Genomic DNA, 23991 nt, shown 5'->3' with positions numbered 1-23991 from the left:
AGCGAGGAGCTGCCCATGCAGTGACCCCCCCACCTCATCTCTGCCACCGCCCAGCAAGGCTGGGACAGGATGGCCCCCAGACTGGACCCGGCTCTGGGTCTGCTCAGCACCCCCTCCCAGCCAGGAAAGTGACCCCAGAAACACTCTTCGGACACAGGTCCTCTCACTGGCCCTGGGCAGGGGCCCTGAGGAGGGACAGCGGGACAGAGAGACGGAGGGATGGGGACCGATCCTACCTGTCCAATCAGAGCCCGTCTCAAACCATGCCCCACAGAGACACTGCCACCATCCCAGGACACGGAGCACCCACAAGACTCCAGGTGGGACGGCTCCAGCCCCCTGCAGCCCCCTGCCCTCCCTGGCTGTCCCCACATTCCACGTGGCTCTGCTCGGAAAACTCCAGCGGGGTCATCCTCGCTGCCAAAAACAGACGGAGCAGGCTGGGGGAGCCCTCCCCCCCGCCCCCAGCCCGGCTGTTCCGGGCGGTTCCCACGGGCCCTCCCAGCCCGGCCCCCCTCGCAAGGCAGGAGCCCAGGGTTACCTTGCCGAGGGCTGCAAACTGCAGCCAGAAGCGCAGCTGGGACATGGTGGCCGCCGGGTCCCGAGAAAGCGGTGGGAGCAGCTGCCTCATGACCACGGGCGGCTCAGCCCGCCGGCCCTCAGCCCTCAGCCCGCCCGGCCGCATTTGCATGTTGGTTTAGTCACCGCCTGCGCCTACTTCCCCTAAGGCCGGCTGACTTTCAGGAAATGATGCCTGCCTGGTAAGTCAGGACGATTACTGGCAAAGCGCAGAGAATTACTGAACGGGGCGGAATCTACCACAGACGGCTGTCAACAACGCCCGCGGGCTGCCACTGGCTCGCCCCCTGCCGGCCCCGGGCGCTCTCCTGGCCATGGCCTCAGTTTCCCCCAGACCACTGTCCCCCCAAAGCACGTGCCCAGCTGGGCCTGGCAGGGACCACGGCTGCCCCTGGGATACCCACAGCATGACTCGAAGTTCAGAGGCCCCTGCATCGCAGGGAGGAAACCTAGGCTGGCTGCCCCTTCCGTGCCCCCCACGCCCTCCTGGGCCTGCCCTCAGCTCCTCAGCCTGGACCTTCACTGTCCCAGAGCCCGCCTCCAGTGCCTCACAGGGCCCGCCCCAGGGCCTTTGCCTGTGCTGTGGCCACACCTGGAGGGCCGTCCCCATGGGGCCCCAGGCCCCGCCCTGCTCTTCCTCCTCCAGCCTTGGCAAGCGGCCTGGCTGTGCCCGAAACGCTGCTCTTCCCTGTTGCGTCAGCCCCTGCAACCTGCAGCCCAGAACAGAGGGCAGGACGCAGACAGGGCCAGTGGCGGGGGGCACAAAGCCCTGAGGCCTGGTGCTCGTCCTGCTTGTTTCTTTCCATCACCCCCATCCCAGGACGGTTCTGTGCAGATCCGCGGCCGAGAGGAGCAAGCGGGCCCGTGGGCCTCCCTGCGGCTGCCCAGCACCCCAGAGCTCTGACTGGGGAGGGTCCCTGGGGTCAGGGAGACCTCTGCCCAATGCTGCAGCCCTCACCTGTCTCCAGCCCACAGCCGGCGGAGGAAGTGGGGGGAACATGGCCAGCGGCCACTGCCACAGGTGAGGAATGTGCACAAATGGCAACAAGGGGAGGAAGGACACGCAAACTGTCAGGCAACGAGGAAACGCAACCCGAAACCAGCGGGACACACTTCACACCCGCCCCCGACGGCTGGACCCACAAAGCCAGCAGGGACCAGTGTGGGGAGGAGCTGGAGAAATCAGAGCCCCTACACGGCCGGTGGGGGTGCGAAATGGGGCAGCGTCCTCGGAAAACAGTCACAGTCACCCCATGACCCTGATTCCACTGCCAGGTGCCCACCAGAGGCAACGGAGACATACGTCCACAGCAGCCAAAGGTGGACACAACCCAAGTGTCCACCAGCGGATGACGGATAAACACCACATGGTCCCTCCACACACGGGAGCATCACTCAACCATGCAAAGGGGTGAAGCCCTGACACTCACAACAACGTGGACGGACCCTGAGAACACGATGCTCAGTGAGAGAAGCCAGACACAGAAGGACACACAGTGTGAGTCCACTGATGGGAAACGTCCAGGACAGGCAGACCCACAGACACAGAGAGTGGGTTCCTGGTTGTCAGGGGCTGGGAAGGAGGTGAGGGAGTGACTGCTGATGGGGATGGGGCTTCCTTTTGGGGTGATGGAACGTTCTGGAATTACATAAAGGTGGTGGTTGTAAAACTCTGTGAATACACTTTAGAAGGATGAATTTTAAGGTGTGTGATTTTGTCTCAATTTTGAAAAGAATTACTAGGAAACGGACATGAAAAGAAAACCCACAAAGGACAAGCACAAACTTTTTGTGATTAGGTTTCAGCAGCAGGAAACTGGTCAGGCTGCCAGCAGTTTCTAAACTCGGACTCTCTGCCCCCTGTATCTCATCACCAGATGGCTGGTCGGCCCTGTCGGGCCAGCGCGTCCGATCCGTGGGGCTGCCCGGCCAACAGGACGCTTGCTGGTCCCTAGGCTGCCCCCGGGCTGGCCACAGAGGGGTGGGCGCGGCCCATGTCGGGACCTCCTTTGGAAATGGGGTCACTGCAGATGTAGTCGGCTAAGATGTGGTCGCACTGGAGCAGGGCAGGCCCTAAGCCGACGGCCAGTGCCCTTACAAGAGGGAGGTCTGGACACAGACAGGAGAAGACCACGTGGAGACGGAGGAAGAGGTGGGGTGACACAGCCACAAGCCCAGGAGGCCTGGGGCCCCAGGAGCTGTGAGAAGCATGATGGACCCTCCCCTGGAGCCTGCGGAGGGAGTGCGGACCCCAGGGCGGGGGACCTTGGCCGTGGCCCCGCGTGACCCAGGGGCTTCCCACGGGAAGTGGCCCCCCACCGCGCCCTGCCAGCGCCAGAAATCGCTAGGAGCCTGCTGGCGGGGTAGGCCAAGCCTCTGACCCTGTGGAAATCTGTTCGCGGAGCAGAGGATGTCGCCGACCCCTCTCCGTGTGGGGAGCTGCCCAGAGTTTGCAAAGCACTTTTCTGAGCTGTGACCTCATCCTGCTTCCCAGAAGCCTGGGCTGGCAGACGGAAAGTGTCCTTATCGGGTGGACGCGGGGCCCACCTGAGATGCCTGGAGGGACCCTCAGGGCGCACACCTGCCCTGCCAACTGCGACTGTGTGAGGGGGTCTCAGCCCACCAGAAAGAGCCCTCCCCCTCCCCGGGGCCTGGCTGAGACGTGAGGGTCCAGGGGGCCTTGGGAGGAGGGGTCAGGGCAGCACCTGATCCCGGGGGCTGCAGCGGGGCTCGGCACTGGGGGGCAGTGAAGGAGGGCGGAGCAGCCACCCCTGCAGCCAGGACCCCAGAGAAACCAGGGTGGGGAGAACCCAGAGGAAGGCCTGGAGGGGCAGGGGCAGCAAGAGCTGGAGGCACAAGGCCTCGGGGGGCATTTGGAAGGCTGGGCACCCCCCCAACCCCGACTCTAACAAGGCCCCAAACAGCCCTCCTAGCGAGAGTCAACCACACCTGGAACACACGCTCACACTGAAGTCTACACGCACGTCCACACCAGCATGATTTACGGCAGCCGAGAGGTGGAAATGACCCAAATGTCCATCGATGGACAAACACATATACACACGTGTCCCCCGACACACGGGGACGTCCTTCGGCCACGCAAAGGGGTGAAGCACGGACACTCGCTACCACGTGGACAGACCCTGAGGACACGATGCTCAGTGAGAGAAGCCAGACGCAGAAGGACACACAGTGCGTGATTCCACTGACGGGAAACGTCCAGAACAGGCCGATCCACAGACACAGAGAGGGGACTTGTGGTGTCGGGATGGGGGAGGGGGAAGGGTGACTGCTAAGGGGGATGGGGTTTCTTTTGGGGGATGGAAGGTTCTGGACTTTGGACAAAGGTGATGTCTGCACAACACTGTGAATGCACAAAAGCTGCTGAACCATACGAAATGCAAGTCACATTCCAATTAAGAAATAAAAGCCACACGTCCACACCCCCCAACACGTACCATACCCTGCAGTGGGAGACCCCACGTGGGGCCCCTCAAGGTGTAAGGGGTATAAGGGCCTGAGCAGCTCTGTGTCAACCTGAGGGCGGGAAGGACAGTGCACAGTGGGGGGACCCAGAGGAAGCTGCCTCACCAGGGGTCAAGGTCAACCCATCAGCAACGAAACGCATCAACAAGGCCTTGAAGACAACGTGCCGTGTTTGTGGGCCTCCTGCCAGGGACGCAGACCCCCTCCCAGTGTGGGGCACCCTACAGACACCTGGCCGGTTCTTTCGGAGCCTCAGCACACCCATGGGTGTACATGGGTGTGGTCACCAGTGTTGCCCCAGGGCTAATTTTTGCCCTGTGACGCTGGCCTCGGCTACGTAAGATGCTACGTGTAATGTGTAGGCAAGAGCGTCAGAGCTGAAATTTTCAGGTAATCCCTGGGGGCACTTCCCCTCCCACACTTGGAACCCAGGGCCCTGGCTCTGGGGGCTCAATGGGTGCCAGTCTGATGGCCAGGACTGTCTAGTGAAGCAGAGCTGCCCCAGAGCAGGGACCAGACTGGCTTCCCGCTTTCCCCAGGGCAGAGTCCCTCTGGCTAGAGATCCTTCCCAGGTACCTGGGAAATGGGGACCCCACACAGAGGCCGGCTCGACCCTCACCAAAGGTCCTGGCCTGGGCTGGCTTGTGTGCAGGGAACTGCTCCTGGCCCAAAACGGAAGTCGGGGAGAAGTTTTCTCCTGCTAGGCAGCAAGAGTCACACAACCCATCTCCTTTCTCTTTTCGTTTTGGCTGCTAGGAAACTCAGGGCTCAAGTTTAGTAACCAGGAGGTGTGTTAAGGCCTGTGGGATTCTATTCACTTCCTGCCCCCAGCCCAGGTCTGGATTCCCCATTCCAACTCCTTCTAATGTACAAACAGGAGTGAACGCTTCAACGGTGTGCCATGGGCCTCACGAAGGCTTCACATGGTGAAGCGGCTTAAAACAACACACATCTATTACTTTATGGTTTTGGAGGTCAGAAGTCTGAGATGGGTTGTCAGAGCCGGTTCCTACCAGAGGCTCCAGGGCAGCAGCGGTTCCCGCCTTTTCCAGCTTCTAGAGGCGCCGCATCCCTGGCTCACGGCCCCTCCTGCATCCTCACGGCCAGCAGCGCAGCATCTCCCGTCTCTCTCTGCCTCTGACCCTCCCGCCTCCCTCTCATAAGGACCTTGTGGACTTCTGTGGTGGCGCAGTGGTTAAGAATCCGCCTGCCAATGCAGGGGACACGGGTTCAAGCCCTGGTCCGAGAAGATCCCACATGCTGCGGAGCAACTAAGCCTGTGCACCACAGCTACTGAGCCTGCACTCTAGAGCCCATGAGCCACAACTACTGAGCCCACATGCCACAACTACTGAAGCCCGCGCACCTAGAGCCCGTGCTCTGCAACGAGAAGCCACCGCAATGAGAAGCCTGAGCACCGCAACAAAGAGTAGCCTCCACTTGCCGCAACTAGAGAAAGCCCGCGAACGAAGAGTAGCCTCCACTTGCCGCAACTAGAGAAAGCCCGCGCAGCAACAAAGACTCAACGCAACCAAACGTACGTTAATTAATTGAAAAAAATATATATATATATTTAAAATAAAAAGACCCTGTGATGACACTGGGTCCCCCAGGGAATCCAGGGTCACCCCCATCTCAGGGGCCTTAATTTAATCCCACCTGCAAAGTCACCTCTGCCCCGTGAGGCAACAGATCCACAGGTCCTGGGACCAGGACAGGGACGTCTTTGGGGCTGTCCCCGTGCCGGCCCCCGTGCGACGTCACTCAGTCTGAACCAGGAGCAGAGGTGGCTGTGGTGGACCCACCGGGCCAGGGCTCGGCTGGGAAGGGCCTTGAATGCCAGGCTCGCTCTGGACTCCATCCTGGCTTGGCCCACAGGCCCAGGGTCCAGGGGGAGGTGGAGGAGGCTGACCACAGGGCCTCAGACCCTCAGCCTGGCTGAACTGTGGTCTCACATCTGTCTGACTCCATGGTTGGCAATGAGGTGAGATTGCGTTTGAAGAAGGTTTCGCTGCTCTAAAGGGAGATCCGGGTCCAACTCGCCCCCAGCAAGGGCAGCTGGAGAGAGGGTGGGCTGCGGCCGCTCTCAGCGAGCATCTGTCAGGTGGATGAGCAACCTCCAACACGGGGCGCGCTTCCCCACCTGCAGCAAGGAGCTGACGCGGCGCCCCGGGGGCTGCTGGGCTCGGACGCCGCGTGGATCCCTCGCAGAGCTGGGGCAGCAGCGGGAGCGGGCGAGTGGGAGGCGGAGCAAGGCCAGGCGGGTGGCCGCAGGGGCCGCGACACCCCCAAAGGCTTCATCCACCCAGCAGGGACGCCCCAGCAGGGGAGCAAGTCTGGACGCGGAGCGGTGCCCAGGACACGGTGGACAGGAGGCCCGTCAGCCGCCAGCCCGCAGATGAGCCAGAGACATGGGGCCGTAGTGGGTGGGGAGAATGTCCTGGGCCGTCGGCCGGGCGCCCTGGATGCTGAACCCACTGGCCCTTCCTCTCCTGGAGGCCAAGAGTCTCCTCACGGGCTGGCGGCGGGCAGAGGAAACCACGTATGCCTCTGTAAAGGCAGGGAGGCTGCGTCCACGGGCCTCCTGTTCCTGCCCCACGGCCCTCGCCCTCACCCTGGGGTACTTAGGGCTCCCAAGGGGCAGGCTCTGCTCCCGTTGCCACGAGGCCCAGCCGTGTTGTTTCCGGGGTGGCCACAGAGGGTCACTGACAGGGCAGCTCAGGGCAGACGTCCAGGGTACGGTGTGGCGGGGCTGTGCCCCCCAGGCTCCAGGGTCCCCCACCTCCCCAGCGCCTGGGATCCACCTCCCCGGCCACGTGCCTGCCCCCGATCCTGGCCCCCGCAGCTGTAGCTCCACAGGGACCCCAGAGGGTTTAGGGCCACCCTAACTGGGAGGACCTCAGCTCCGTCTACCTAATCACACCTGCAAACACCTGACTGCCAAGTAGGGTCTTGTCCTGAGGTCTCGGGAGGACCTGGATTTGGGGGGATGCTGTCACCGCAGCACACACCCCTCGGTCCGGTTCTCTGCCCGGCCCTGCTGCTGTCCCAGTGAGTGTGGGCCGGTCTGAACGGCCCTGGCCTTGGTCCAAGTGAGTCCAGCAGGTCTGCACCGGCCCGTGTGTGTCGTGGCCTCCCTCGGCCTGTCACCTGGTGGGGCCCATAAGCCCCCACTTTACAGAAGGAAACTGAGGCTCAGGGGAGCTGAGCACCTGACACCCCACTCCCTGGTGGGCCCACGTGGATGCTTCCCTGAGTGCCGAGGCAGCCCAGACCCAGAGGCCAGCACAGAAGCTGCCAAGGGAAACTCGGCACCACTTGGCCCCTGTTGCCCCCACTTCCTGCCCCCGGGTTGGGGTCACCCCACGACATTGCTGGGATCTTTCCCGCAAACCCCCTCTGAGGCTCTCAGGTTCGACAGCTGCCGTGCACAACACAGGTGTGGGACCCACTTGTGAACCCTGCGGACAAGGCTACAAGGCGGGGTCCACCTGACTCCCTTGGGGCTGAGCTGCCTGGCGTCCCCCAAAAGATCGAGATCAGACTTCCTCCCTTCCTCCAACTTGAGGGGCTCACGTTCGTCAAGCGGCTACTGTTTCGGGGACACAAACGCTCACTATGCTGTTTCGACCTGATGGGGCGTCACTCCGGCCTGGGGTGGGGCGCCAGGAACGTGGACCCCGCCAAGGCGCTAGGGCACCAGATGGAGCAAGTGCAGGTCTGGGCGAGGCAATCGGATGCTCGAGATGTGGCCCCATAACCCGCAGACGAGCAGAAGCGCAGCTGGGCCCCCAGCCTCGGTTACGTGACCTCCGATCCGGCGCCCCCGTCTGCTGCGGGGAAGTCACACCAGCCCGTCCCCCAAACAAGCCCAGTCCCCCAGCACTGACACCCCACGCGGGGCATGGCCCAGCCGAGGTCTCCTACCTGAGGAAAGTCGCTGCTCTTTGGCGGGAAGCTGGGGGTGGCGGCTGCAGGACCATAGCTGGTGTCCACGCAGGGCTGGCCCACAATGAAGGAGGAGTTCATGAACTGGCTGGAGGCAGAGAAGGAAGCTGAGCCAGCAGGCGTGATGAGGGTGCTGCCTGCCCACCCCAGGTGCAGGACAGGCCGGCAGGAACAACTCCGGCGCCTCAGAAACTCTGCTCAGGAGGGGCCCACGCACCCATGTCTCGGGGCATGGCACCCCAGAAGAACCTCAAGGCTCTGGCTACGTGTGCTTCCGTGCCCTTTGCATGGGCCATTCCTTGGCCTGGTACCAGGAGTGCTCTCTTGGCAAACTCCTACTTACCCTTCAAAACCCAGCTTGCTGATGCCCTCCATGGGGAAGCTGTCCTCCCAGCTCCTTTCACCCCTGAAGTTTCTCACCACCACCTGGTGTCCCCCCCACAGTATAGCCCTTCCTGGCCCCCTCGTCCCCACTACCTCTGCCCTCTTCCCTGGAGAGTTCTCGCTAGACAGACCACAGCAGGTCAGTCTCAGCTCTCCCCATGCGGCCAGGGCCGGGCCCACAGCCCCCATGACTGAGAGCTCTAGTTTTCTTTAGCCCATGACAATGGGATTAGAAGGCATAGCGAAGCCCCCAGAAGGACACAGTGGGGCTGGGCACTTACTGGCTTTCGCTGGAGAAGGCTGGGTATGGCGTGGGCGAGAAGCTGTTCCACCAGGGGTAATGCAGCATGGCATTCTGAGACAGAGTGGCAGGCGTCAGGGGAGAGGACAGGAGGGCAGGGTCCCTGGCCCTCCCCGCCCCCCCACACCACTGCACTGCCCTGGGGCAGGCTCCAGAGAGCACTGAGCCCGCCTGCCCAGGGGCTTCCCAGCTGGGTCACCGGTGCCTCGGCTTCCCCGTGTGCACAGAAGAACCCACCCAGAGGGCTGTGGTGAAGAGGTAGGCTTTGGTCAGTACACAAGCAGGTCTGGGGAGCAGCCGGGGAGGGGATGGCGGGCATGGCTGTGACTCTGGACTGGCAGGGCCCCCAGAATCCCTGCAGGGCCTGGGGAGCCCAGGCTGGACGCCTGCATTCTAGAAAGTGGAGGAGGGGACCCTGTGTGAAGCAAGACAGTAAGAGTCCCTCGTGAGCCAGCACCCATAAGCGAGACGCGCAGCCTGCCAGCGGGTGGGTGGGGGAGGGGACAGGGGACTTCTCAGAGGGGCGGGGGCTGAGGTCAGGGTGAAGGGCTCCCACCAGCACCGTGGACAGCCCTGTCCCAAACAGACTCTCGCAGCCCAACCACTCCAGGCAGGTCTGAAGCCCAGCCTTCTCAGAGCTCCCAGAGGCCAAGCCCGTGTGGCCCAAGAGTGAGGCACAGGCAGGGGTTCTGCAGAACCTGCTTTAGGAAACACCAGGGGGAGGGAGGGTGGCTGGAAGGTGAGCCTGAGGTCAGCAGGGGCAGCATGTGCCAGGACTGGCTTGAGGGGTAGGGCTGTGGACACTCACACCCTCTGTAGAATCGGGGTGCTGCGTCCCTGCCCTAAACAGGCCGCTGGCCACATGAAGCTCCATCAGGGAGGCCCGCTGGCTGCAGTTGCCATGCCTGCTTGTGCCAGCCCTGGCCACACAAGGCCCGCCCCTCGGGACTCACTGACCTAGTACCGGCCCAGAACCAGCCTGGGGGGTCGGGACCGCCCCTCTCTACCAAGGGGGTTGCCAGCCCCACTTTCCATCACTGTGCCCCCAGCCCTGGGCTGCCCACAGGGCCCCGCCTGCTTCCCCACGGTCCAGCTCAGAGAAGAGGCATGAAGGAGATGTGGTGAGATGGTATCAACTGGTAGAGGCCCCTTGGCCTCCAGACTAGAGGCCAGTCCAGTCTGTAGTTTGGGCCCAGAAGGGGGCAGCTGGGGAGGAGGGGTCCAAGGGGCCCCTTGCTCACCAACCTTCTCCACCTGCACCCAGACTGGGCCTGGGGTGGTCCCTGTGGAGCTCCCAGACCAGGGGACCCCCAGGTCCTTGAGGAGTTTGAGGCCTCAAGCTGGGGAGGCCTCAGGCTGGGGAGGGTCCCTTATGACTTTGTCTACCCAGCACCCCAACCTCCTCCCCCAGCACCTTGCTCTGGCAAGGCTGCCAACCAAGGACATCCAGCCCCATCCCACAGGGGTGGTACAGCATGGCCAGCCAATCAGAGCCTTCCTTGGGATTTTACACTTGCAGCCAGAGGGGTGACTCCACCTTCCGAGGGCAGGCCTGTGGGACCAGATTGGTCCAAAGATGGGTCCCTACCCCAGCTAGCCAATCAGAGCCTGCCTGGAGACAGAGAGGCTGGCCCTCTTCTGGGAAGGAGCAGGCCCTGGGAGATTAGCCAGAAGCTTACTAGGCCATGTGCAAACTGATGAAGGAAGATGACATTCCTGCTAGGGCGGCAAGGGCGGCAAATAACATAGGGCTGCCAGATAAAAAACAGGAATTGGAATTTCTGATAAACAAAAGATAATTTTTAGTGTAAATACTGTATGGAACACACACATACTAAAACTTTGTGTTTATGTGAAACTTAAATTTCACCGGGCTCTATATTTTTATTTGCTAAATCTGGCCACCTTAGGGACACTGACAGTCCTGGGGGCATGTTCCTGCCAGGCAGTCCTGGGGCCACCTCCACTCCCCACCCGCTCCACCCTGGGATCCTCCTTACAAGCTTGGTTCGGCCAGGACACATGAGAGAAGTAAGGAGGACAGTGCCAACACTGATGCCCGCAGCCTACATGGGCTGCCCTGGCTTCTGGTCACTCTTGGGCCAGGCCCAGTGTGGCCTGAGGGGCAACCCCCACATTCGGTGGCACGAGAGGAACAGGCTCTGTGCACAGCCTGAGCCCTGGAGGGCACTGGGGAGCCTGCCCTGCTGGCTCTGACTGCCCGGAGTGGGGCTCGGAGCCAAGGTCGGGCTCCACGCGGCACCTCCCTTGTAAAAGGGTCTCTGTCTTGTTCCAAACATCCCTCCTCCAATTCCAGTATCTGAGCCCCTCTAGTCCACACAGGGTGTCCAGACAGAGCTCATGTCCTGGCCCTCAGTCAGCTTCCTGGGTCAACACCACGGGACGTGGCAGGAGCCCATTCCCTGTGGAACAGCTCCATCCTCTGCAAACCCGCCCAAGCTGGGGCTCGCTCTGACCCAGGAATTCTATTCCAGAAACACACCCCCAGGGACTCATCCAGGAGGGGGGAGGAAAATGCAGTGGCGCTATTTATAGCAGCAGAAAAAACTGGAGTCACCCCAAAGGCCCAACAACAGGAAAATAATTAGGCAAATGATGGGATGCTGAGGAGGAAGAACCCTGAGGCGTTATAAGAATGACAGGCGCGGGCTTCCCTGGTGGCGCAGTGGTTGAGAGTCCGCCTGCCGATGCAGGGGACGCGGGTTCGTGCCCTGGTCCGGGAAGATCCCACATGCTGCGGAGCGGCTGGGCCCGTGAGCCATGCAACGCAAGAGGCCACAGCAGTGAGACGCCCGTGTACCGCAAAAAAAAAAAAAAAAAAAAAAAAAAAAAAACACAACAACAAAGACAAGAATGACAGGCGCGTGCTCCGAGCCTGCAAAACAGGGCGACATAGCACCCAAGGAAGGAGCATGCTTTGTACCGCGTGTGGGATGGCACTGGGGCATCCGAGAGCCTCAGGGTGGGCGCGGGCGGGCAGAGGCTTGGAGGGAGGTGGGGGCTGAGGAGGGCAGGGGCCCCGTGGGTACAGGTGGCCTGGCACATGTGTGTCCGGGGCCCTGGCCGGAGGCTCTGGCCATCAGCCGAGGCTTGGAAGCTGCGGGTGGGTCTGCAGCTGTGACCCGCTTTTGCTCCCTCCCTGCCGAATGGCAAGGCCCGCTCAACGTGGCTTGGCACTGTGCTCTGCCCCGTTAGGGTGCCTTGTGGGCACAGCCAGGCACGGAGTGAGTTCTGGGTTTGCGCGCACCTCCCAGCCCCGTCTGATGCTACACTCTGGGGTCTGGGATGCCTCATGACAGCTCTGGACCCTCAACCTGGAGCTCCACTTGGGTCCTGAGGCCCAGGGCCCGGCTTCTCCCAACCCCAAGCTGGATCCTTGCTCTCTCTCCCCACGCAGGTGTGCGCGTCACTGCCGCAGCCCACGCGGCCCCCTGGTGCCCGCACCCCATCTGGTCTCCCCACCCGGCAGCTCGAGTCTCCACACAGAGAAACTTGGCTTCTTTTCTTTTCTGCAGGGAAAGAGCCCCTGTTTGGCTCTAGGCCTGACTCGCTGGAGGATTCTGGACACTTCTCTTCACGAGGCCTCTTGTACCTTTTGTGATATGAGGAGGCCTGGCCCCTAGGGTCGTTTTATCACTCGCGGTACTTTTATTGCAGTCATCAGAGCTCGGAAGCAAGCGAGATGTCCCTCAGTGGATGGAAGCAACCATGGGACATGCGGACGATGGAAAGTTGTTTAGCGCTAAAAAGAAATGGGCTGTGAAGCCAGGAAAAGTCTCAGAGGAACCCTAAATACACATCGCTAAGTGGAAGAAGCAGATCTGAAAAAGCTACACACTGTGATTCCAACTCTGGGACATTCTGGAAAAGGCAGGTCTCTGGAGCCAGGGGACGGATCAGCAATGCGGGGGTTGGGGGGAGGAGGGATGGACAGGTGGGGACCAGAGGGGTTTTAGGGCAGTGAAACTACGCTGTGTGACGCCGTAATGGTGGATGCGGGTCATCTGACATCTGTCAAAACCCACAGAACATCCAACACCAAGAGTGAACCGAATGTCACCATGGCCCTCAGGTAACGATGCTGGGTCAGCACCGGCTCCCAGGTTGGAACACAGCACACCCACGAGTGTGAGAATGTTAACAGTGGGGAAGTGGGGAGGGGAGAGGTGCACGGGAACTTGCTGTGCCATTTTCCTGTAAACCTAGAACTGCTTAAGAAATAAAGTCTCATTAAGTAAGAAGAAAGAAGTGATGAAGCAGAGCAGACGAGTGTGACCTGCCACAGTGGTCCAAGCCCTCGACGTCCCGCAGGTGAGGGCAGGTGAGGGCAGCCGCCTGGGCCGAGCGTCCCGAGGGCCAGCCGAGGCCTTGGCAGGAGAAACCTCACGGCTAACACGTGAGGGACTTGGGGGTGACGGGAGCCCCTGGAGGGTCCTGCCTCCAAACCTGGGGGCTGGGATATGGGCTTGAGGCACCAGAGAAGCGCCGAGGGGCCAGGAGGAGACCCTGAGGGCTGGGGCTCACCTGGACGCTGGGCCCGCACAGCGGGGTCTGCAGGGGCGGCGGGCTGTACAGGACGCTGCCGGCTGGTGGAGGCTCATGCGGAGGGAACTCCCCGTCCATGGTGGGCCCCACTGCCAGCATCGGGGGGCTCCACGAGCCGGGCCGCAGGGGCATCTATCTGGGCTTCTTGCTCCGTGGTGGTGGCATCATGACCTGGGGAAAGACACGCATGTCCTGAGGTTGCCCTCTGATCCCGACAGGGGAGGGCGCCCTCCAGGAACAGGGTCAGTAGGCTAGGGGGTGGCGGGACCCCGTAGATGTCCCCCCAGCCCCTCTGACTGCCCCATCCACGCAGGGGGCAAGCTGATGCTCCCAGCACCGCAGTGCTGCCGGGGTGGCCCTCCTGCTGTCCGGCCACCCCCTCCTGGGGACCCGGGCTGGGACCTCCAGGGTGAGGGCAACCCCTTCCGTGTGGCCAGGCCCCGCCGCTCTCCCGCCCTCGTTCTCAGGCCCCTGAATAATGTTGGCCGGGGGCTGCTCCCTCCACCCACAAAGTGGGCCTCGAGCCCTGGAAGCCCAGCATGAGCCGCGGGGGGGCGCACCCCCGGCTCTCTGTACCTAGCATGTCTGGCAGAGAGGAAGCCCGACCAGCCAGCAGCTCTGAGCTGGGGGGCCCACCGGGGCTGGGAAGCCCCATACCTCTGCAACCAGGTCAGGCTTGCTGAGGGTCTCCGGGTGGTCGGGGCCGAGCTGAGTGGGGAAGAGCCCCCAGACCCAGATGGGGCTAACGTCGCACAGGGTCCCCACTGAGAAGGAGGGCAGACACCCAGCCGGGAAAAGCTGCAGGGGCCAACCTAGCCCCACGCGATCCCCCCCATTCACACCCGCCTGTGGCCTGGGACCCCAGTCCCCAGGCCCCATTGCCCGCCTCGGAGAGCAGGGACCTCAGGCTGGCGGAGCACACCTTGGGAAGCAGCCCCAGGACGTTAATCACCCGGGGAGGCAGGAAGGGGAGGCGGCTGGCACTCCTGGCCAAGCCCAGAGTGAAGAAATCCTCGGGACTTCCAGTAATCACTGCCGCACACGGGCAGCTTGTGCAATCCCGTGGGGGCGGGGAGGGCCGCCTGCACCGGCTGAGCGGCCCGTGCGCGCCTCGCCCTGCGGCCCAGAAGGAAAGGGGCCCGGGGGCCGGGCCACAGCCCACAGCTGCGTCCAGCCCTTCAGGAAGGGAGCAGAGGCCGGGCCGCCCCGATCTGCTCAGGCCTTGGGCTCCAGCTGCTGGCCGGCCGCCAGTGCCACGGCCCCCAGCCTCCTGCAGGCCAGACCCGGCGGGAGGAGGAGGAATGCGAGGCTGCTCTGGGACCCACGGTCTCGGTCAGGCGGACGGTCAAAGCCCAGCTCCGCGGCTAAGGGTCGGAGAACCTCCCACAACTCGGGGCGCCTGAGCTCCTCTGAGCTTCGGTTTGGTCATCGGGAGGAGGGGCTGCTCGGGTATGAGCACAAGGCTCATCTGGCGCGCAGTGGAGCCCAGAGCCTCCGCGATCCCAAGCCACTCCAGTGACCGCTGCCTCCGTGGAGGCCCCGGGAAGCTCCTTGATTCGTGGGACCCCTCAGCGGATCCACCTGGGATGGAAGGCGGGCCGGCTCGCTGTGTCCCTTGGGTCACTTGTCTGCAGCAAGTGCAGGGCATGTGTCTCTGCCTGAGACCCCCACTAAGCCCACTGACACCCCTGCTGCCACAGCGTCCCTCTCTCGGCAGCCACACCCCGAGCACCACCGACCCCGTCCCACTCGCGGGCACTTCCAGGCTCTGCGGCTGCGGAGGGCAGGGCTGCTTTCTTGGGAAGCACCATCCAGAGCCCACGGCCAAAAAGCATGGGAGGGGGACCCCGGGCCGTCCCCAGGGTGCGCTGCGGCCGAGGAACCCCCCCGGCTGCAGGCCAGGCTTGCGCGGCCCCCGTTCTGAGCATCAGCCCCAGCAGGCTCAGGCCCCACGCCGTCACCTGCCATCCAGGGCATCACGTTCCCCCAGCAAGAGGTCTGTCCCCGCAGCGAGGGCTCCATGACTGGGTGGGAGTTCCTGTAACGGAGCCTGTACATCCTGTCCTCTCAAAGACATGGGGCAGGGGGCATGCCTTGGGGACCCCGCCAAGCAGGGGGTTCAGACCAGGACCCGGAGGGGGGTGTGGGGAGGGGAGCGATGTGCCTGCGAGTCAAGGCGTCTGCTGGGCACCATTATCCGGGATGGGGCAGGGGGGACGCGGTGGGTGGGAGTGAACGTGGTGCCACCTGGGGGTCGGCAGCTCCTCACGTGGTTAAACGGTCACCGTGGCAGCCAAAAGGTGGACACAGCCCAAGTGCCCACCAACAGATGATGGATAAACGCCATGTGGTCCCTCCACACACGGGGGCATCACGCAGCCACGCAAAGGGGTGAAGCCCTGACCCTCGCTACCACGTGGACGGACCCTGAGGACACGATGCTCAGTGAGAGAAGCCAGACACAGAAGGACACACAGGGTGTGATTCCACTGATGGGAAACGTCCAGGACAGGCAGCTCCACAGACAGACAGCAGTTGTCGGGGGCTGCGGAGGGGTCGACACTGTGCCCACCGCCATCCCCATGCCCCCAGGGCCACCCTTATGGTGTCCCTGTCCTTCGATGCCCAGGCCCAAGGTCATCTCCCCGCCCCCACCTCCACAGCCTTGGCTTCCTGCTCCCCCGTCCCACCAGTGCTGGCACAAACACAGTCCCCCCACCCACCCCCTCACTTTCTGACCTCTGCTAAGCAACCCCACCAGCCCCGCCCCGGCCCGGGCTCAAGACCCTGTCGCCAGCCCCAGAGCTGCAGAGGGTGACCTCGCCACGTCCCTGGGAGGCTTCCAGCCGCCCAGCATCGACCCCACCAGGCGGGGCCTTGGGGCTGAAGGAGGCCGGGTCAGAGTGTATTTTTAGACATGAGCCCCATGACACGTGCCGCGTGGGTGCCCACAGGGTGCTCTCGGGGAAGGGCCCACGCTTCACCCAGCTTTGAGCTGCAGGATTTCCTTTTGAGATCAGGTTTCGAATGAGTCATTGTAAAAGAGAAAGATCAAAGAATTGGTGGCCCAGACCAGACGATGGGGGGGTGGGGGGGCGGAATGTGGGAAGAGGCGAGATCTGGGACAGCCAGACCCCTAGGATGCGCCCGGCTGGCAGGTGACCGCAGCCACCCCTGCCTCTTGCCTGAGCCCACTTCACCCCATCACCCAGGGCAGGCCGCTGGGTCTCACCCACGATGCGTGCTACTGGCTCAGCCCCCCAAGCACCCTCAGAACCGGCCGCCTGGACCCCCTGCCGGGTGGTGCCTGGCCCCACTGGCCACTTGTTATCCGGCCCCCCAGGAACTGCGTCTCCAGGCATCAGGAACCTGCCGGCCTCCTCCAGGCCACAGGACGGCAGCCCTCTGGCCACCCCTCCACTGGGCTCTGAGCAACAGCCCTGGGATCCTGGGACGGGGGAAGAGTTGGGGGCTCGTGGGGACAGAGGCCCTGGTGGAATCGGGAGGCCTGGCCGACTGGGCTGAACGGGGTATCTGGGGGAGGGCCGGGGTGGGGAGCTCCCTCCTCGCCCTGCTGGTCAGAGCCAGCCTGGGGTCAGTCCCCAGTGGGGGCGCCTGGAGAGGCTCCGTGCTGAAGTCGGAGGGATGGAGGGACAGGGATGCTCGGGCAAGGGGATGGGGCCCTGTCCTGCGGGCACCGGCCACGCTCTGAGGTCCCACCTGGGCTGGCTGGCACCGCTCGACTGTGTCAGGACCCCCAGGAGGGCACGTGCCCCTGGACAGTCACCTCCATGGACAGGCCGGAAAGGGAGGGAAGCCTCAGGGGCCTCCCCACCAACTGACCAGGCCCGGTACTCGGGTGGGACGCATGGGGACACAGGGTCAGCTGGTGAGCGATGGGGGTACAGGGATTTGGTGGACAGAACCCAGCGTGCAGGAGGGAGGTGGTGGGACAGAGGAGGTGTGCTGCAGAGACTGGTGTCCCCCAAGTTCATGTCTACCAGGAACCTGGGAATAGGCCCTCATTTAGAAATAGGGTCTTCACAGATGAAATCAGTTAAGATGGGGTCGTACTGCAGTAGGGTGGCCCTAACGCAAAGACTGTGCTTTTATAAGAGGGAAATTTGGACACAGAGACACAGGGAGAAGCCACAGGAAGACAGAGGCAGAGGCCAGGGTGATGCGGCCACAGGCCTAGGATAGCTGGAGCCCCAGGAGCTGGAAGAGGCGGGAAGGATCCCCACCCCCCAGCCGCCCCCCACCCCAGCCTCTGGAGGGAGCACAGCCCTGCTGCACCTTGATCTCAGATGGCTGGCCTCCAGAGCCAGGAGAGGATAAATCTCTCTGGTTTAAGCCAAGTGTGCAGTCAGCTGTTACGGCCGCCCCTGGACGCTCGGACAGGATGGGGAGGCTTCCTTCGGCCGCTTCGTTCAGCAGAGCCAAGGAGCCACCCTGACACTGGGCTCTAATTCCTGCCACCCGGGGCTGGGCGCACCGCTGACCAGGGCAAGGCTGGCACCAAGCGTGCGATCCAGGACCTCCACGGGTTCCCAGGAGGCCTGTGGAACACAGCAGCCCTGGGATGCCAGCAGTGGGGAGGGCCCAGCCCCTGAGCACACGCCCATCGGGCGGGACGGGGAGCCCCACGGTCTGGAACAAGGAGGACGAGGTGGGCCCGCGGAGAAGGCCAGGGGTCCAACTTCCAGTTCTGCTGCCAGTGGGGGGAGGACCTGCAGGCTCCCCAGCCCCCACACTTCACTGCCAGCGGGTGGCTGCAGTGACAAGCAGTCTCTCGCAAAACCTCCCGGCCTACTGGGACACAGACCACCGCCCGCCGGCCCCCACCCCATCACGGGGCCCCGGCATCAGAGCCTCGGTCCCGGCCTGGTGCGGTCAACACCAGGCCGCACGGAGGAGGCCCTGGGGGCAGGGCAACCACAGCAGAGCCAGACCACAGGGGCGCCAGCCACAGGGCACACGCACGGTGACCCCGGACGCCAACCCAGGGACGGTGCCGCTACCCCAGGAGCCACCACGGGGGCAGGCACGTGCCTGAGGACAGGCCCCGGCCAGAAAAGCAGGTGGCGGGTGTCAGGGCTCCCCCCACGCATCTCAGACAGACCAGAGGCCAGGAGGGCAAGGCCGGCCATTAGGAGAAACTGCACCCCGGGATGCAGAACCGACCCCAGATCCAGGTGACAGAGCGATATTTGCTAAATGTTTATGCAGAAAAGGAGACCCTCAGGCTGAGTCCCAGAGGCACCAACCCGGGCTCACCTGCACTGGCTGTGTCCGTGCCCACAGACCCATCCGCGTGTGGGCACAGACGAGCCAGCCTGGGGTGCTCTGATGGCCCACGGCAGGGCGGGTGCTTCACAAAGCAACTCACACACCCAGAGCGGCCGCCCCAAATCTATAAGGACCTGTCGTTGCCTTACAGCCCTCAGAAGGACAGTCAGTGCCCCCGCCAGCCCTGAGGGCACAGCTTGGAGGCACGTAGCCCTTTGTATCCACCCGAGGGCCAAGTGGGGAATGGGGCTGAAGACCGGGAGCTTCCTTAGTCACAGCTGGGGATACTGTGCCTGGGTCTTGGGGCCCCGACCCCTGGTCCCCACTCCCAGGTGTGGTCCAGCCTTACCAGGGGAGAGCCCACAGGATGAAGCTCCAGCTGTGGTACCTACTGGCCCACCCTTGCTGCTGGCGGACCTTCCAACCTACGTCCACGTGGACATGTGTGGAGCGGCTGCCCACGGCGGCAGGGCATCTTCACGCAGGCTTCCTCCACTGGGAAGCGCGTGCTCAGGGCCTGTGATTACTCGTGGTCTTTAAAAGGCTTTAGAGGGGGCTTCCCTGGTGGCGCAGTGGTTGGGAATCAGGGGACACAGGTTCACGCCCCGGTCCGGGAAGATCCCACATGCCACGGAGCGGCTGGGCCCGTGAGCCATGGCCGCTGACCCTGCGCGTCCGGAGCCTGTGCTCTGCGACGGGAGAGGCCACAACAGTGAGAGGCCCGCATACCGCAAAAAAAAAAAAAAAAAGGCTTTAGAAGAACTTCCCTGGTGGCACAGTGGTTGGGAATCCACCTGCCAACGCAGGGAACACGGGTTCGATCCCTGGTCTGGGAAGATACCACATGCCACGGAGCAGCTAAGCCCATGCGCCACAACTACTGAGCCTGTGCTCTAGAGCCCGCGAGCCACAATTACTGAAGCCCGTACGCCTAGAGCCCGTGCTCCGCAAGAGAAGCCACTGCAATGAGAAGCCCGCGCGCCGCAACTAGAGAAAGCCCGCACACAGCAACGGAAGACCCAACACAGCCAAAAATAAAAAATAATTAAAATAAAATAAAAGGCTTTAGACACACTGAGCTTGTGGTCTCCTCTGACCCCCAGGTCTTCTTCCCCTGAGTGGATGTTAAAGCCAAATCTCAGCAGGCCCAACTTCCTAGTCCTTTGACACTGATGTGCCCCAGTCTGTCCAAGCTCTGTGGGGAGAAGGGTTTGTCCCTCCTGTTGCCTGCTGCTTGATGACAGGAGTGTCTCAGGCCAGCTGGCATGCCAGGTCTCTCTACCCAGCTCCTCAGAGAGTCTGGAGCGAGACAGTGGCTGGTGCTGCTCACAGCCAAGTCGCACTAGTCCCAGGTGAGTGGTCAGACCTGTCAGTACCCTCCTTGGGCTCCTTAGGTCCAGCCTGGTGCCAAGAACATCCTAAGAGACCTTTGCCCAAGCCAAAGGGCACCCGCCCCCAAATCACAGCAGATGGAGCCTATGTCCCTTTCTCCTGTCGAGATGAAGGACCACAAACTCAGGCCCTCTCCCAGGCCTGCAGGTCACAAGCCCAGGCGAGCTCGCTGGCCCTCGCCTCTGGGTCTCCGGAGGGCCGGCTTGGTGCTGATCCTGTCGGCAAGGTGGGGCTGCAGCCCAGCTTCAGCAGCAGCATATGGAGGCCCCTTGAGCTCCGACTCAGTCCCCTTCAGCCTCCATGGAGAAAGTCCTCTGCTTATAAGGACTGTGTGATGACACTGGGCCCCCCCGGGGAATCCAGGGTCCTCCCCATCTCAGGGCCCCTAATTTAATCCCACCAGCAAAGTGCCTTTGTGTGTGGGGTGACACGTCCGCAGGTCCCGGGGCCAGGACCGGGGCATCTCTGGGGCCGTTACTGAGCAGACTCCTGAACCCAGCTAGGACACAGCCCACGAGTGGACAGGCAGCCTGGTTGGCACTGGCCTGACCCTGTGCATGGTACCACCCCACAGGTGTTGGAGGTGGTGACGCCGCCAGGGAACCTCCTCAGGGCCACAAAGGGGCTGCGGGGCCTCCTCTGCGCAGGGATGCGGCCCGGGGCTTCCAGATGGGCTGGTTTTGCAAGGCGAGTGGCAGGTCTGGATTTTGGGGTGCAGTCCCAGCATGGGATGCCTTCCTCCTGGTGCCCACGGTGCTGGGGGCAGAGCTGCCAGACTCTCCAGTTACAACCCAGCTCCCCCCCAACCCAGGGTCCTCCTGAGCGCCACCCGACGCCCACCTGCAGGCTCACTTACCCTGAGCCCGGCGCCCAGGACGGTGGCTGGGCCTCTGGAGGGCCTGAATCTCACGGAACTGCCCCCAAATGCCCCGGCCCGCGGACGTACCCCAGGCAACACCAGAGGGCCCCCACGCCCTGTGGCACCATGGCCGGCCAAGGAGTGGGTGGTGGGGAGGGTCTCATGCCCCCACCGTGAAGCTTCCAGGGCCGAGCCCCGCCCCCAAGCCGTGCAGGCCACGCAGAGCTTTGCAGACACTCTGAGCGGCTCTGCTGGCGGCCCCTGCCGAGCTCCGAGCCCCCCAACGCCGCAGGGCTGCGACGTCCGGTCCGCGAGAGGTGAGGGCTGAGGGCTGAGGGGCCAATCCCTCAGGCTCGCCCTGCCCCCACCACTGCCCCAGCTCCTGCGCTAGCCTTTCCTCACGTACCTCAGGTGCTGGGGGACACCCGCTCCTGGCGCGTCCCGGCCAACTCCACGCAGGATTCTCACCCCATCTTCATCCGGCGATGAGTCACAGCCATACAGGCTCACTGCGCCAGCAGCCCCAGGACGTTCCCTCCTCCCGTCCTCCTCCATCCCGCTTCCTGTGTCAGCCTCTGACCCGGGGGCTGCAACTCCCACCCCGGCTCCCGGGAAATGCCAGGCGCCGGCCTTCCGGAATGTGGCCTGGCTCCCGCGCCAGCTGCGGACCTGGCAGCGAGGCCGGCGAGACCTCTTTCGGTTTCACTTGGGGACTGGCTGCAATGGGGACGGAGGCCAACCCAGAGGGAGGTACCTGCCCGCAGAGAGAGGGCGCAGCCGGGGGGCCAGGCCAGCGGGGGAAGGCGCCAGCGGGGAAGGCGGGGCGGTCGCCTGCCTGGAGGGAGCGGGTGCCTGAGGACCCAGGGAGGTGCGGGGTGACCGCTGCCCCCACTCCCGCCCCCCCCCCCCGCCCCCTGGCACACAGCGGGGCCAAGTTCAATGCCTTCCCTGGTGGTGTCCCTGCCTGCCGTGCGGGGGGACACCCTTTCTGCCCCGTGGGCTGCACGGGGGGGAGCGCCGAGCCGACCCGGGAGGGGACAAGTCACCTAACGGGTGAATGCAGGGTGGGGGGGGTGTCCTTGCCAATCAGGGGAACCTACAGGAGGGCCTGCCACCTCCTACAGGGCCAGGCTTCAGAGAGGGGCTCCCAGGCCTCCCACCACAGCCCAGGCACCAAGGCCCAGGCACCAAGGCCCAGACACCAGAGCCCACGTCCCCGCAAGACCGCTTCCTGCCGGTGGCAGTCAGGGCAGAGCTGGGGCTTGGGGGCTCCCAGGGGAGCCTCGTTCACCCACCATAAGATGGGCAGATGGCACCTCCCCTGCCCTCTTTGTGGGGCTGGGAGAAGACAGACCTCCACGCTCTGGGCCGGCTGACGCCCGCTCACCCCAGGCCGCAGCACTGGGCATCTGAAGGCTCACTCAGGCCCTGCTATCTCTCTTTTTTTTTAACACTTCTTTGTTTTATGGAGACGCGATTCATACGCCATACCTTCACCAATTTAAAGTGAACAATTCAGTGGCCTTTAGTACATCTAGACTTCTGCAACCACCACCTCCATCTAGTTTCAGAACATTCCGTCACCCCAAAAAGAAACCTCACTCCCATCAGCAGTCACCCCCACCCCTCCCCAGCCCCTGACAACCACTAACCCTGTCTCTCTGGATTGGATGTTTGCCACCAATGGAATCACACACTGTGTGTCCTTCTGTGTGTGGCTTCTCTCACTGTGCATCTTGTTCTCAAAGTCAGTCCCTGTCGCTGTACATAAACGACAGTCCTTAGCTCTGCCCCCCACCCCAGGGGGCTGGCAAGCCCAGAGCCTCAGAAATCGCCCTCACCTGAGTCACCTGCCTGAGGGCAGGGCGGCCCCACCTCCCAGTGAGGAAGCTGGTGGCTGTCACCATGGCAGGAAGATGAAGGAAGTTTGCTGTCCTCCCCAGCCCAGCTCAGGTCACCCATGTGGGACTGACCTGCCAGCAGCAGAGGAGAGGGTAGTTCCAAGGGACAGGGACTGGGGTTCCACTCAGGGGAGAGGGGGCCCACGGACACCAGGCCGCACCCAAGCTGGGCAGATGGGGAGATGGTGGGTGAGCAGGGCTGGCCAGGCCTGGACCGGGCCTGAGTGACCTCGCTCTCGGCTACTCCAGGCAGCCTTCCGTAACCAGCCCTCCCCGCATCTGAACACACGGCCCTTGGCTGTGGAAAAGTGGCTGGAGATGCTCCAAGCCTGCCCACTGACGGATCGCACATACTCAAGACACACACACACACACACGTATGCACAGTGCAACACGCATGCACACGTGTGCACGTGGCACTCACACGTGACGCATGCACACTCTGGCATGTGTGTGCACTGCTGCACACGGATCTGCACACATGCACTCGCACACGCGCACAGACACACACGCACCCCCTGGAACTGTGCTGACACCCTGGGGGCCTGTCTCCCCACTCTGTGTGTCAGCCTCCAGATGCCTCTTTTTGATGACAAGACCCCCCTGCACGGAGAACAAGCAGATCCCCGCCCCCGGCAGCCTCTGTAAAAGCCTCAAGGGTGGAGGCCGTCCTGGGAGGGAGGCGGCCTCTGGGGACTGGGCACAGTTGCCTCTTTATTCCCAGCCCAGCTGTTCACGTGGCCAGAGCCCTGTGCTGGGTCAGCGTTTCCGGCCCGGCCCCTGCTGGAGGGGTGTCTGAGACTTTGCTAGAACCAAGCTGGGCCAGCTGGGCTGGTCATGTTCCCAGTGGGGGCCAGCTCCGTTCCCCCACCCCACCCAGGTCGAGGTGGTCAGGCAGCCGGAGAGCACTGGCCCTGGGCTGCATACCTGAGGCCCACCCCACCTGGACTTCAAAGCCAACTGCCTCTTCTGTGCTGTGCCACGAGGCTCCCCTGGAAATCAGGCCCCTCATCTGGGCCCCGGGGCCCACCATCCTGCCGCCAAAGTGTAAACATCTCCCCAATGTGTGCGTGCACGTGTCCTGCGCGCGCGCACGCACACACACACACACACACACACACACACACACAGGGTGGGTCCGGCTCCAGGCAGGTGTGAGTAGACATCTCACAGAGTTAAACAAAGGGCCCTCCAGCCCTCCAAAATCCCAGAGAGCCTTCCCCTGGGTCCCCATTGGCTGTCCCTGGGGACACTGTCTCACACTCGCCAGGCTCCCCAGGGTCTGT

General features: G+C 63.2%; 2 protein-coding genes across 2 annotated transcripts in view; one reads left to right on the top strand and one right to left on the bottom strand.

Annotated features, from left to right (window-relative positions):
- The window catches only part of SBNO2 (strawberry notch homolog 2), a 30539-nt gene extending 17176 nt beyond the window's left edge, over positions 1-13363 (bottom strand). Inside the window, exons 1-3 of the mRNA XM_065873449.1 lie at positions 13244-13363; positions 8679-8752; positions 7993-8101 (exon numbers count right to left, since the gene is read on the bottom strand). Of these exons, the coding sequence (XP_065729521.1) occupies positions 7993-8101; positions 8679-8752; positions 13244-13363 (303 nt within the window). The remainder of the gene's footprint in view (positions 1-7992; positions 8102-8678; positions 8753-13243) is intronic.
- Positions 13364-14000: 637 nt separating this feature from the next.
- On the top strand, positions 14001-21660 carry LOC136120468 (collagen, type I, alpha 1b-like). Its single transcript, XM_065873877.1, has 9 exons — positions 14001-14713; positions 16014-16161; positions 16608-16794; positions 17619-18248; positions 19840-19905; positions 20520-20643; positions 20757-20887; positions 20984-21121; positions 21377-21660. Exons 1-9 carry the CDS (start codon positions 14001-14003, stop codon positions 21658-21660), a joined length of 2421 nt encoding a protein of 806 aa, XP_065729949.1.
- Positions 21661-23991: the final 2331 nt, after the last annotated feature.

The sequence above is a fragment of the Phocoena phocoena genome, chromosome 3 (genome assembly GCF_963924675.1).
Source record: "Phocoena phocoena chromosome 3, mPhoPho1.1, whole genome shotgun sequence".
NCBI lineage: Eukaryota > Metazoa > Chordata > Mammalia > Artiodactyla > Phocoenidae > Phocoena > Phocoena phocoena.
This window is presented reverse-complemented; position numbering and strand designations above follow the sequence as displayed.

What these genes read in the sequence shown, in the direction of transcription:
- LOC136120468 (XM_065873877.1), top strand. Translation starts at nt 14,001, where the DNA reads ATGGGGCTAACGTCGCACAGGGTCCCCACTGAGAAGGAGGGCAGACAC. An exon ending in CGGGAGGAGGGGCTGCTCGG is followed by an intron (nt 14,714 to 16,013) that starts GTATGAGCACAA and finishes ACCTCTGCTAAG; the next exon opens with CAACCCCACCAGCCCCGCCC. An exon ending in TTTTGCAAGGCGAGTGGCAG is followed by an intron (nt 20,644 to 20,756) that starts GTCTGGATTTTG and finishes CCCCCAACCCAG; the next exon opens with GGTCCTCCTGAGCGCCACCC.